The 13,066-nt window shown below is 43.3% G+C and overlaps 1 protein-coding gene across 6 annotated transcripts in view; it reads left to right on the forward strand.

Moving 5' to 3' along the window:
* The first annotated feature begins 3,906 nt into the window (after positions 1–3,906).
* The window catches only part of brsk2a (BR serine/threonine kinase 2a), a 175,585-nt gene continuing 166,425 nt past the window's right edge, over positions 3,907–13,066 (forward strand). For 2 of the 6 annotated variants that reach the window (XM_055009009.1, XM_055009010.1), the window contains exon 1: positions 3,910–4,252. In XM_055009009.1, the coding sequence (XP_054864984.1) occupies positions 4,159–4,252 (94 nt within the window). In that variant the 5' untranslated portion in view covers positions 3,910–4,158. Of the gene's footprint in view, positions 4,253–13,066 lie in introns of all 6 variants that reach the window. The other 4 variants (XM_055009012.1, XM_055009011.1, XM_055009007.1 and 1 more) reach the window with 3 other exon arrangements.

Genomic DNA, 13,066 nt, shown 5'->3' on the forward strand with positions numbered 1-13,066 from the left:
CTCCTCATTAATTTGTTTGGAGGAAAGGAGGGAGAGAGGGAGAAGGAGTGGAGACGGATTGATGGGAAGCAGGGAGGTACAGGCAAGGTGATTAAAAACTCAGGCTACAGATGTTTCTGGAACACTTCAAAGTGGTGTGCCTACCAGTGCCAGCGCTGGGCATGATGCATTATTGAGATGGTGCCCACCTGGCACCTGGCGCTGACATCACATACCCTGTCCACCTGGCACCATGCAGTCACGTGGCTGACACTTTGGGTCACACCTCCTCACACAAACCTGGCTCCCAGCAGGATGAAGGGCATCAGGGAATGCAGCACACATTTTCTACACAGACCTCAAAGGCACTAAAGTGGGCCATGTGCAGTTAGTGAACTTTAATGAATGAAAAGTGAAAGTGAGGTGAGGAATAATTAGTTAGGTGTGAACATTTCTCCACAGAATTTATAGCATAAATAGAATTTTATTGCTGTAAGTGGCTTAGAATAGCCTGTTTTAGGTTAAACACACGGCACAGTTATACACTGACGAGCCACAACATTAAAACCACCTGCATAAAGGTGTGTAGGCTCATTTTGTGTCCATTGTGTCATGGACACACGTGGGTTAGCAGCAGATCCTTTAGGTTCTGTGGGTTATAAAGTGGAGCCTCTGTGGATCGAGCTTGTTCTGGCACCTCTTATGGATGTGCAATTGTCTTGACTCTTTGTTATGTTCCTCAAGCGAAGCTGGAGAAGTTTTTGCGATGTGACCTGTCAGTCATTTTACTGTTGTCGTTGTTCAGTGTATAATGTTTAAGCAATACCACATTTTGAGGGAAGATTAAGGGAATTTTAATAGGAACATTACCCACTTCAACAATTTAATTTCTTATTAAGTATTGAAATGCAATGACTGTAATTTAGTAGTATTGTTTAGAATATTAAGAGGTAAACCTGGGAATCTTTCTTGAATGCCCTCATCTGTGAAGTAGCCTGCAGCACGGTGTTGATGCAATACTTTCTGCTTAATATTTCAGCAGCCGACTCACCCTTGTTGTGTTAAAGAATATTTGGAGGTCATGTAGTGTGCTGGTGTGTGTGTGTGTGTGTGTGTGTGTGTGTGTGTGCGTGAATGGATATCTGTGTGGGTTTCTCCTGCATGGGTCCCCTGACACCTGTACTCTCTCAGGGTGTGAGGAACAGACAGAGGCCAGAGCCACAGTCACAGGTCTCAGACCAGTGGGGTGTGAAATGAATCAGAGGGCCGACACACTCTCCCCTTTGCTGCACACACTCACAGTCGCTGTGCGGTTGGGTTTGTGGGCTTGTGTGTGTGAGAGAGAGAGAGGGGTGTAAAAGGAGAAAGGATACAGAAAAAAGGGAAAGGCGAGGGGTCAATGACAAAAAAAACAACAAAAAAAAACAACACACTCTCCTCCACTGTGATTCTTAGCTGCATTAATAGCACCTCAGTAAATGAAAGTCAGTATGAATATTTATGAATGCTGTAGCCACTTTCTGGTGAGAGATGGAGTAATTGTGGTTTGGCTTCAGCTACTCATTCTAGTCAAGTCTTTACAGTCCCATAAGGCTGGCTAATTGGGCAAAATGGCAACTGCCCCTGGACCCTGCAGGCCCATGAAAACCCCAAGTTCACTGTATGCCAATTTCTTTTGCTAATTTGATTAATGCCTGTTTCTTCGGGCATCACCAGAGTCCTGTGTGAAAATCAGATTTTATGGACTTATTTAATATTAATCTCACATGGTGTATATTCACCAGTAAATCTGTGTTAATAACCCCAAGGTAAATCATATTAAGTCTTACTCCAACATAGGAGCGCTGGCTGCACTGGGTAAAACAACAGAAGTGTAAGCTCTAATAAAAGGGTTTTGCTTTTTGCTGTTTCACTGTGCAGATTTCAGAAGACCATTTTCTGATTCATCTGCTGAAAGTTAAAAGTTTCTCAACACTTACCTAAAATTTGAATTGAAGATGTGCATGCACGAGCACCGTTTTGTCATCGCAACAAGTTTGGAAAAATATCATGATCTAATTTGCAACATACACAAGTGTGAGGTATTGTTTTGAAACCTCCAAAGCAAAATACACTTTTCAGAGAAGTAAAAGACATCACATGTTCAGTAGTTTAACTTTTGAATTGAAAGATATGTGAATATTCATAGATTCTGTTTTTTTTAATGAAGACAGAGTAGCTATAATTTGAAGAATTTTCAGGGATAATTGAACCTTTTTTTGAATAAATGCATGATTCAAAGTAGAAGTTTTCGAAACGTGTCAGTGAGAAAATAGCAGGTGTAGTAGCAACTTAAAGTGACACAGTACACCCCATTTTTGGTCATTTATTTGTCAATTTGGATTTTATTTTTTTCAAAATTTGGTTTATAAAATGTGCCTCATTTCACACTAATGGAAAAAAACACCCAAAATACAGATATAGGTGTTTGTTGTGGGGGTAGACTTCAAATTCAATGCATATCTTCTCAAAATTAATTTTTCTCTTCATACTCTGAGCCATATCCATTTAAGTAGCACTTACACACACTAAACTTCCCAACTTTAATTTTCTGTCTATATTTTGAAAGTTTTTACGAAGGAATGTAAATATATAGACGTCATAGCCTGATTTGATTTATTTCAAAAAACATGCCCTCATTTTGCCATTTCCTTCAGTGTTGATTAGCATTTTGCTAATTTATGGACTGATAGAAAATAGTTACCAGAAATCACCTTTGACACAAAAATATCAACAGAATGCAGCAAAAAATGTACCGGTGGCTTTATCCAATGTCGGGAATGAGGGCTTTGTTGGTTTATGACACCTCATTTACTTTTTTAAACATTCAGTTTCAAAAAGTCACAGCCTCCATTATACCATATTCACCTGTAGTGTTTCCTCTCAGCACATACAATCTTGGACGTTTGATTGGGCTGATTTGAGATTCATCCATGCAGTTTATGCTTTAGACTCTTTACATTTTGCTCAGAATATGTTATGCTTAAATTAGGCCTACACAATTTCTCTGTGCTTAAACTGTCATGATCCTAAACTCTCATAGTCTGAGGTGCAAATATCCACTTCAGCAGAACACACCAAACTTTTCCAATTTATTGTTCCACATCTATCTATCTTACTCTTGCTACCCTATTCACCTGTAGTGTCTCCTCTCAACACTTACAATCTTGGACGTGTGATTGGGTTGGTTTTAAGATTCAGTCTAGTGAATACATCAAGCTCATCGTCCCCAGTACTTCTACTATTTTTGGCCGTAACTCCTTTGGAACTCCTTACAAAACACCCTCAAACTTTCAGCTTTGACTCCACTCACCACCTTCAAGCTTAAACTCCAACAGATTGTAGCTGACTGTTGCTCCTGCTGATCACTTTGGACTTTACTTACACACATACTTATATATATATATACACACACTTTATACACCTCATGCACATTTTTTTCACTCACATGCATCTTACTTGTTCACTTTTGTTCTTTGTTATGTTTATATGTCTATTTGTGTCTGTAGTTTGCATGCGTATTTGTTCCTGCTGGCGCCTCTTTGCCAGGTCATGTATTCAAATGAGAACAGGCTCTCAGACATTACCTGGTAAAATAAAGGTCAAATAAATAAAATAACAATGATATCATTCATGTAATTTATGCTTTAGATGTTTTATATGGTTTGTACTTAAACTCTTGTGATCATAAGCTGCAACTCTTCTGCAAAAAACAAACAAACAACAAACAAAAACAAACAAACAAACAAAAAGCTCCAGCAACAAGAAAGAGGGCAGCTGCAGCAGCAGAGGAAATCCGGCTCCGTGATTGGTTACCCCAGCTGTCAATCAACCCACCGGACGGCTCGGCAGCACCTCCCACAGACGCACAGCGGCAGCGCAGCTTTCACCGACACTGATATTCCAGGCACTTGCGGCTCGTCTGCAGCGATAGGAGAGAAAAGAGGAGAGAGAAAAGGAGAGCCTCACCTCCTCAAGCGGCGAGTGAGGCAGAGAGAGCGAAAGGAAAGAGAGACGGGAGAGCAGCGGCTGTGGTGGAGTTTTTTTTTTTAAACGTGCGGCTTGGACCTCCAGCGAAGGAGTGTTTAATTGTCTGCGCTTTTATCACAAAGTGTGTAATTTCCCACAAGAAGATTCGACATGTCATCGTCCGGTAAAGACAACAGCGGTGCCCCACACGCCAATTACGTGGGACCTTACCGTTTGGAGAAGACGCTGGGGAAAGGACAGACAGGTTAGTTGGGACAGCTTTGCTCACCGCCTCGTTTCTTCTTTTTTAAAAAAAAAAAAAAAATTCTTTTAACTGCACAATTTTACTCCTCCGCAGCGAGTTGAACATTTGTTCTTTGGCCGGCTGCGCGTCTGCAGGTGACAAATAACTAATTCCAAACACCTGTCCAGCCTCGTGAGGAGGGGGAGCTTGTTTTATTTCACCGGTGGTTTTAATTAATTATTTTTTCACGATAATTGCTCACACTGTGGGACGAGGAGGAGATGGTTTTATTTAGGTGCTTTGCGATGGTTCGTTGGCTGTGCGTTGGCGTTGGATCGAGAAGCAGATCCATAAAAATCCTGACAGTGTGATGGGCGATAGAAATGGAACTTTTTGTGTTCCTCTCTGCTCTTGTGTGTGTGTGTGTGTGTGTGTGTGTGTGTGTGTGTGTGTGTGTGTGTGTGTGTGTGTGTGTTCTGTGATTGGAGCACAGCGCCGTTAATCCCGATTTGCCTGATACATTGATCTATTCTTAGTCTGCAGGCACACAAGGAGGGGAGGCAGGCAGGCGTTTCTCCTATAGGCTTCTGACTGCAATACGTGGGTTTTCCTCTCGTTGTGGAGCGTGGAAGGGTCCCACCTTGACAGATCACACACACCATGAGCTGAGATAAAACATCTAAGCTGCGCTGCTCTGTGTTCATGTATGTTCCCCAGGTGGATGTGACTGGGCTTGCTGATTGAGCAGCACATGCTTCATCTCAGCCCAGACAGCAATGACACTGCAGTTTCCAAAGTTGCACGGCACATGTGCTGTATAATTAATGCAAAGAGGACCTCGTATTCTAAGATTTCATGTCACGTTAGGTTATGCATTTGTGTGCATGAGTGCATTGCATTGGGTCATCCCTGCACTGGTGGCTGGACAGTCAGTGAGGATCCTCAGCGGTCAAAGCACATGCAGCCAGTGGAGCCATGTGAAAAGAGAAGCAGGCACAGCCCTGTGTAGGCAGAAATAGCAGGAGTGATGCAGCATGCTCTGTAAGCCCTTCACAAGAGAGAGAGTCTGAGACTTTTCTCCTCCTATCTGCTGATAGATTTTCCTCCCATCTGTTGTCTAAAATGGCTACAATAGGCGTTACTTCCCCTACTCGGTCCAGCTGGTCCTGCTGAGCAGCCGTGTGTGTATGTGTAAATGTTTATGCGTGCTCTCGGACAGTATGCTTTCTTGAAATCTTCTCCTGGTTGCTGAATTCACCTGGCCAGTGTTTCAGAGCCTCGTATCGGATGCCCCTCTGTCATCGTGCAAGAGGTTTTCCCAAAGCATGCTGCAAACAAACATGTCCAGCTTAGTTTTGCTTGCAGTCCTCCATATTTACTTGCTAATGTAATGATTGCTGCAGAAATCAATGTTGCAGACCACGTTGCTGTTGGTTTTGCAGAACAATTTAATAGCAGATGCAGTATTAAAAGCACCTTGGCTGCTCTCGGTTTTCTCCTGCTACTCGCATTTAATCATTTGTGTTTACAGGAGGATCACTTCCTCACATCCAGACTCGGCTTTCTTTCAGATAGCTCTCAGGAGTCCCTAAGGGGTGTTTATAGTGGTATAGAGCTACTACTATGGTCTGCTCGCTACAGACTTTAAATGATATGGTGCCACTGAGGGCATCTGTGGCTCATACTCGTGTCAAACTTCTTCACACTTCCACATGAGAATGAGAATTTTAACAATTTCAGGAACGGCGTGAACTTCTAATTGAATACCGCCTATTTGGCCTGCTTTTTCAATTACATTTGTGTGTTTCAAATGCCCTGAAATAACCAGACCCGGCATTATGTGTGTGTCCTGTGTTCGAAAAATCATTTGGTCACTGGCATCTGGGTAGCTGCTCCATGCCAAACCTATTCAGATTAATGACGGTGCATAATATCCCATTCGCCCATTAACCGTTCGTTAATCTGTCAGATCTTTTTCCCAGGCCCCCCTACGGAAAGGGGTTGGCCTGGCAACCGCAAGCACCCAATGGGCCAGGCCTGATCATGAGCGGCATCTGGGATCGTCCAGTGAGCTAAAGCCCCTGTGAGGTTTCCCAGGCCGCAGTTGGCTGATATTATTAGAGGAGAGAAAGCGGAAGGCCTCTGGTTGATCTGGCTGTCCTGCTCAGAGGAGTTGCACTGTTTCGTGTTCATTAAGTGATTAGGCCTCGTCCTGACAGACACACACACACACACACACACACACACACACATGGCCACCGCAGTGGTTCTGGTTTGGCTTCCTGATTTAATCCTCTGCACAGCACAAAGTCCCCATGGCTGTCACTTCCACACTCACGTGGCCCAAAGGTAGCAAAAGCTTTCTCGTTCTAGCTTAGCAACATAGCACAACTTCAGCTGCACAGGACAGGCTACACACTGTTTTTTTTCCATGAAATGACACATGCGTAGTATGAATAGCTGCGTTTTACAGATTGAGAAAGTATTTGCACCACCGTTTCCCTTCAGTCTTCTTTCTTTATCTTTAGTTTCTGCAGACCGTGTGTATGACCTCTTCTTTGTCAGGTGTGCGTTGGGGCCTGAAGGGGTCTATAGATATGGAGTGTCTGCATGGCTGGCCACTGATTGGGGCTGAAGCAACAGAAGGCCATTTCCAAGTGAAAGACGGTGTTGCTGTGCTTGAGGGGTGGAACCTGGCCAATGCATTGCGTCTGCAAGTTGGTTTTGTATAGATTCTGTGCTGGATATGGTATATATGTGTCTACTCTACCTCATGATTGCCAATCAGCCTATTTTTCTATTGAATCCAGAATTACACCCTTGCACTGCCTGTTAGGCTGTGTAATGTTCTGTACCAGGCTCATGAGCCTTTAATCTATGTCTTGATATTAAAGTAACCGAGGTCACACTCCCTGAAACACTTTCAGAGCTTGAGTGTCTCAATCACGGCAGGATTTGCAGTAACAGCCTTTTTGCATTTCAGAATCTTGAAGCTTTGTTTGACAAAGCTGAATACGGTGGATTTGTGTTTTTGCCAGTGCACTGATTTAAGACAGGCTGAATCACCGCTCTGTTCCCTAATGCTTTGGAAAACACTGCCTTGCTTTGCCTTTACTTTGTTCCTGAAGACTGTTGATTAGTGGAATAGAGGCCTATTGTCTGGAAAATACTGCATGTTAATCCAGTGTAAGTCCTTGTTTTCTTTACTAGACTGGGATATTGACAGGCTAAGAGTTGGAGGTTGATGTGTAGGCTCCTTGATTCTGTGGTTGACGTTTAGAGAGTGAAATCATTTGTACTTCAGGGACTTTCATATTGACTGCATCTGACAAAAAGCTGTCTTGTGATGTTGTGTCTTTGCTCTCTCTTCACTCTTTAGCTCTCTCTGTTTTTTCTTATCTGCAGGAGATTTCTTGTATTGGTTTCACTGGGCTTACAAGCCATTTAAGCCAGCATCCAGCTGTTCTCTCTGCCTCCATGTCAGTAAAATGCTGGCCAGTTTGTAACTCTTACTGTTGATTTTGCTCTTTGCAGTGTCTGGGTGTGTTTGTGCATCTTTTGTATGACAGAGTGAAAGAGAAGCCTCCATTTGTCTTTCTTTTCATTCATTTACACATGCACACACGTGCATACATTAACTAGATCGTTTCGGTAGTCTGCTACATTGCACACTAACGTAAAACCGTTAATTCGACGCTGATTGATAGCTGGTGAGCTGTTCACGGTTGATTCAGATCAATGGCCACTCCCAAAGATTTCCTGTCAGATGGAGGAGATTCATACTGTTTCACAGCACATGATATTCCTGATGATGACAAGTGAGGAGGGCACGTTCAGTCAATTCTGTCAATGAAAAGCCACTTGGCAGCTCCACAGAAAACTAAATGGATCTGGATGTGCATACGTGGGTGTTGTCTGTGAGCGGAGCAGGTGCTCAAACTCTCACTGACCTGTGGCCTCTGCGTCATTAAAATAATCTTGAAGCCTATGCTGAGCTCAAACACCGGTATCTATCTCCCCCATGTTCACAAGATTACCCAGGAAAAAGTTTCCAGCGTTGACCTAAAATTGGTGAGTGAGGGGAAGTAAATGAAAGGCTGCGCTGATGGGCTCCATATTTCAGGGGAGCTGTTCAAAGATTCAGGTCAGAGAAGCCCTGACCCAATGGCTGCGCTGTGTTGCTCCCAGCTCGGTGGCACCCTGTGGTAGCAGCCTGGATCAGAGCTGTGGAGCTGCAAGCCAAGCCAGCATGGTCTCAGCTGTTTGACTGTCTGGCTAAAGCCAAAGCCCTGCTTCCTGAGCCCTGAAATGAATCCTAAATGATGGGAGGCTGGTGTGCAAGTGTGTCTGCACCTCAACTGCTACATATGTTGATGATTTGTGAGCTTTTATGAATACATACCTTTTTTTTTGTGTGTGTGTGTGTGTGTGTTTGTGTTTGTGTTTGTGTTTGTGTTTGTGTTTGTGTTTGTGTGTGTGTGTGTGTGTGTGTGTGTGTGTGTGTGTGTGTGTGTGTGTGTGTGTGTGTGTGTGTGTGTGTGTGTGTGTGTGTGTGTGTGTGTGTGTGTGTGTGTGTGTGTGTGTGTGTGTGCGTGTGCGCGTGTGTGTAGGCATCATTGTTATGGTAATTTCTTGCCATGGCTAACCTTGCTTTGAGTAAATCAGACCAGGACTTAGCCTGTAGTCTTTTTTACTGTGTGTGACTTTGGCTGAGGTTATATAATGATGATGGTCTCTGTCATCTAATGCGCCTCTCCTCTCATCTGCCTTGTTCCATCTCTCTCTCCCTCTCTGTCCCTCTTCCCCCGGCCAGTCAAGATTCATACAGGGATTCAGCCATGTGGTAAATCAGACAAGACCTCGGTGGAATTGCATCGATTGGGAGGAATGTATGTAGCCAACGATTTTCAGAGATTAATGATGAGGAAAGAGGTGGAGAACTGGGGGGGAGGAGTGAGAAGGGTGAAGGCAAGGAGAAGTAGGAGGAGGAGAAAAAGAAAAGGGAAAAAAACCTTGAACTGAGAGAGCATGAATGTTCTGACTGCAGTGGAGGTTATTAATTAAGGCACAGTATTGATCATTCTCTTCATTATTTGCCCCTCCTCCATGATTTTCATCTCTCTATTGCTGACCTCCAGAGGAGAAACAGGCTTAATCTTGAGATGGGAGGTCAGTGAGTAAGTGCAGGAGCGCTGCAGTGGTCTCTGAGTGATCATGAATGAGCATGTTTACGTATGTGTGTATTATTTTGGACAGGCCCCATCGCATCCAATTTGGTTCTCATCCTAACTCGCCGCATCTACTGTCACCGTTTCTCTGCCACTTTATATAGCATGGAGAATCAGGTTAGGATGACATGGTGCTATGGTCCATTTTCCCTCACTTATACCCAGACACATACACACAATCTCTTCCCTTCACGCTGTCCATCTCTCACTCCATCACCGAGGTTCCCCACTTCTGCTCGGCTTCTGTGTTTCTCGTAATGTGTTATCGGCTCATGCTATTTAGAATTTCATGCTGCTGGTTTTCTAGCGCAGCAGAGAGAATGCAAGCAGAAAGGCACAATTTCTCTTTCCACAGCGCTCCCAATTGTTACATTTATATATATATATATATGTGTGTGTGTGTTATGTGCACTGTTGCTTTGGTAAAATACGTGTGGTGTTTTGCTTCCAGACGTCTCTGTACCATGCCTCCAGTCTCTCTGCATGTTTGATGCTGCCACTCAGCTATTCAGTCGGTCCAGTCAGCTGCCATGTCTTTTTGTTCTTTGTCAACTTGGGCCATTTAAACCATATAGTGCGCTAAACGTCTGTGCACACAGCAGTAGGCTTAATCAGCCTCTCTCTCTCCTCTCTCACCCAGTTCAGATTAACCCTTGCTGAGCCGCCTGTCTGGCTCTGACTGTGAGAATGCTGGGTTGGTTGCCAGGGTTGGTTGTCTGGTTGTCATGGTTTCCCTGCTTCTTGCTGGTTTCCAGTCTTCCCTCATCAAGAAAGACGGGGAATATTCTCTCTCTCTCCTGCTACTCGCTGTCTCTCGTGCTGCCTCTGTATCCGTTGCTCGCATTTCTTTCGCTCTCTTGCTCTTTAAGTGGCTGCAATCTGAAGTTAGCATCGTAACAGTCGGACTGCAAAATCCTCTGTTGCTCCCTGCGCTCGTCTTTGTCTGACTTATTTCTGTTTATCTGTCTCGCCTCCACACGTCTGTGGAAATGAGTCTGTGAATGAAGGCATGACGGCGTGTTCTCACATGTACGCCACATGTGTATGCGTGTGCGTGCTTGCGCGGGCCGTGTGCTTGCGTGTGCACTCAGACATACGGTCATGGATCAGACCGGCTTGCCCTGCTCTGTGCTGTGTGCTGTGTTCCCATTTAAATCTGGGAGATTAGCACATGTGGGGAGCCTCGGCTTTAGTTGCTGTCAGCTCAGCTAGACTTGGCAGGCTGTCCTCAGATCAGGGGGGAAGCTCTGCGTTCATCCCCCCAATGCTGTCTGTCCTGCTATACCTTATCCGTTAACAAATAGACAAGTGGGCCAGTGACCTTGACTTTGGTACAGTTCTCTTACTGCTACATCGCATTTATACTGTTTACGTGACAATATTTACCATAGAGCTGCTTTACAGGTTACAAAAGTGAACAGAAAAAGTTTACAATATTGCAAATAGAGACTGTTCTTTCTCTTTCTTCCTCTCTGATTCCAGAGGTTGTGTAGGTGCGTGATGCCATATTAATTTTAGCACATACCTAGTCACAATAGCTGCTAGTTCCTATTTCCTGAAATATAGTAGTATGGTTGGTGTATTTAAATACTTTCTACTGGTATCAGTTTTTATTTTGTGAATGTTCAGTTTTCAATCTGTGACTCTATTTTTTGTTTGTTTCTGAACTAGAGCCAAAGTTAAGAATAATCACATTTTAATAATAATCATATTGTGCTGCTACAGGTGAGATTACTGCTAAATGGATGAAGGCTAACTTTTAGTTTTAGTTATTTGTTAGTTTGTTTTTCTAAAACAAAAAAACCCCAAACACTTCATTCCCAGATGCACACTAAACAGGTTTTGTAGAAAATAAATTCAGTGTAAATCAGGTATAAAGAAGTGAAAAGAGGAGAGTGTTTGCAGTTTTAGGATGAAAGTATAAAACTTATTTAAATGTACATATTCAACCAAATTGGCTGTTTCACTTGCAACGCTTTGCCATTAAGAAAGTCACTTTGCTTGGAAAGTTTTACTTAGTGAAGTATTACTGCGTTTCCACTATGAATACGCTGAATGAATGACTTCTAAATGGCACAGACTAGTGCCTTTGCTTTGGCAGATCTGCTGGCAAACTCTCTTTGGACCGTTTTCCAAGAAAAAGTACATGAATGAAAAAGTACGCTCATTTGCTGAGCGCAGCACGTCCCAGATGGCAGGGCCAGGGTAATTGTGATGCAATCACAGTTTTCCTTGCCACATGCTCTGTTGTCAGCTCTTTAGGTTACGAAGCACAGTGTTGCCCATGCCCGAAACACCTGAGATGTGACTTGGCATGTGAAGTGAAGCACACAGGCCTCAGTGAGATGAGGTTAGACGAGCATGACTGGTCACAAACCAGCAAACCTGCACTAGCTGCTTGTCTCTGTGACGCCGACTTCTAACACTTGGCCCGACTAAAGAGAATTGTCGCTTTGTTAGCTATCTCAACTAATTTTATCACAGCTCGGAACATCAAGGAGTCTGTTATTCATGGAGAGAGCAAGGAGAGCAGGTTTGGTTTGCTATTCTGATGACAGGGAGTGTGGCTGCCAGTTTACAGAAAAAAAACCAACACTTGGATCACAGGTGTTACTGCAGCGATCCGGCCAAAATAAACTGTTTCTTCTCTTTGCCACTCGGTCAGAGAATGGGTCAGCGCTCTGAGCTCGCTGCCAGGTCAGATCGTCTGTCATGACTATGTATTAGGATGAACACCGATCACGGGGAGATGACATACTTGAGGTAGTGGGTCCAGTGCGGTTCTTTATGTTTCTCCACTCTTTTGACCTGAATTATAGCTTCAGCCTGTGCTACATCCCTCACAATTTCTGGGTTTGTAGAGCTGTACTGGTTTGTGAAAGTATTTCAGCATAAATCTTTTAACACGGCCAGCATGTTCTCCTATTTGGATTTTGCCCTATTTTTATTGGCTGACAGTCCCCCAAACAGAATTTAGCTTTCTCCCTGTGTTGTGATGTAACATGTTTTACATCAGAATTCACACTTTGTTGCTAGTTTCCTTCTGTATCTTCTCATGTAAAGTGACCAGAACAGTTTTGTGTCATTAGCAGGGATATATAAAGTGGCCTTACAATTTAAAAGTCACGTTTATTTTGTAATAAAAAATTAATAATTTGCTTTTGTGTTCAAAAGGCTAAAAATCTGAGTCAGTAAATCCAAGTTCATACCACTATGATGTCAGAGACCATAATGAATGCCTTAGTACAGGAGGAATAATCCATTAGTTAGACGACATTTTGACCTTTTACAATCTACTGAAAGCTCAAGGTGAAAAGGTACATGAAAGTCATGGTTTGGTTTGGACTTTGGTTTTGGGGTTATGGTATATTTTCAGTGCAGCAGACTACAACAAAAAAATGAGATGCAGAAAACTGCAGAAATAATTTCATTTATTTTGAAAAATGTAAAATCATTGACCAGCATTCTTTCTGCCACAGTGAAGGCACTCAAATTCTGGCATATTGACAGAAAGAAAAAAAACTAGAAGGACACTGGGAGAGCACATCCTCCACCAAAGCCAATGCTCCATCTCACAGTTTTTATTATTACTCGTCTGCCAACGTGA

This window comes from Amphiprion ocellaris, chromosome 3, assembly GCF_022539595.1.
Source record: "Amphiprion ocellaris isolate individual 3 ecotype Okinawa chromosome 3, ASM2253959v1, whole genome shotgun sequence".
NCBI lineage: Eukaryota > Metazoa > Chordata > Actinopteri > Pomacentridae > Amphiprion > Amphiprion ocellaris.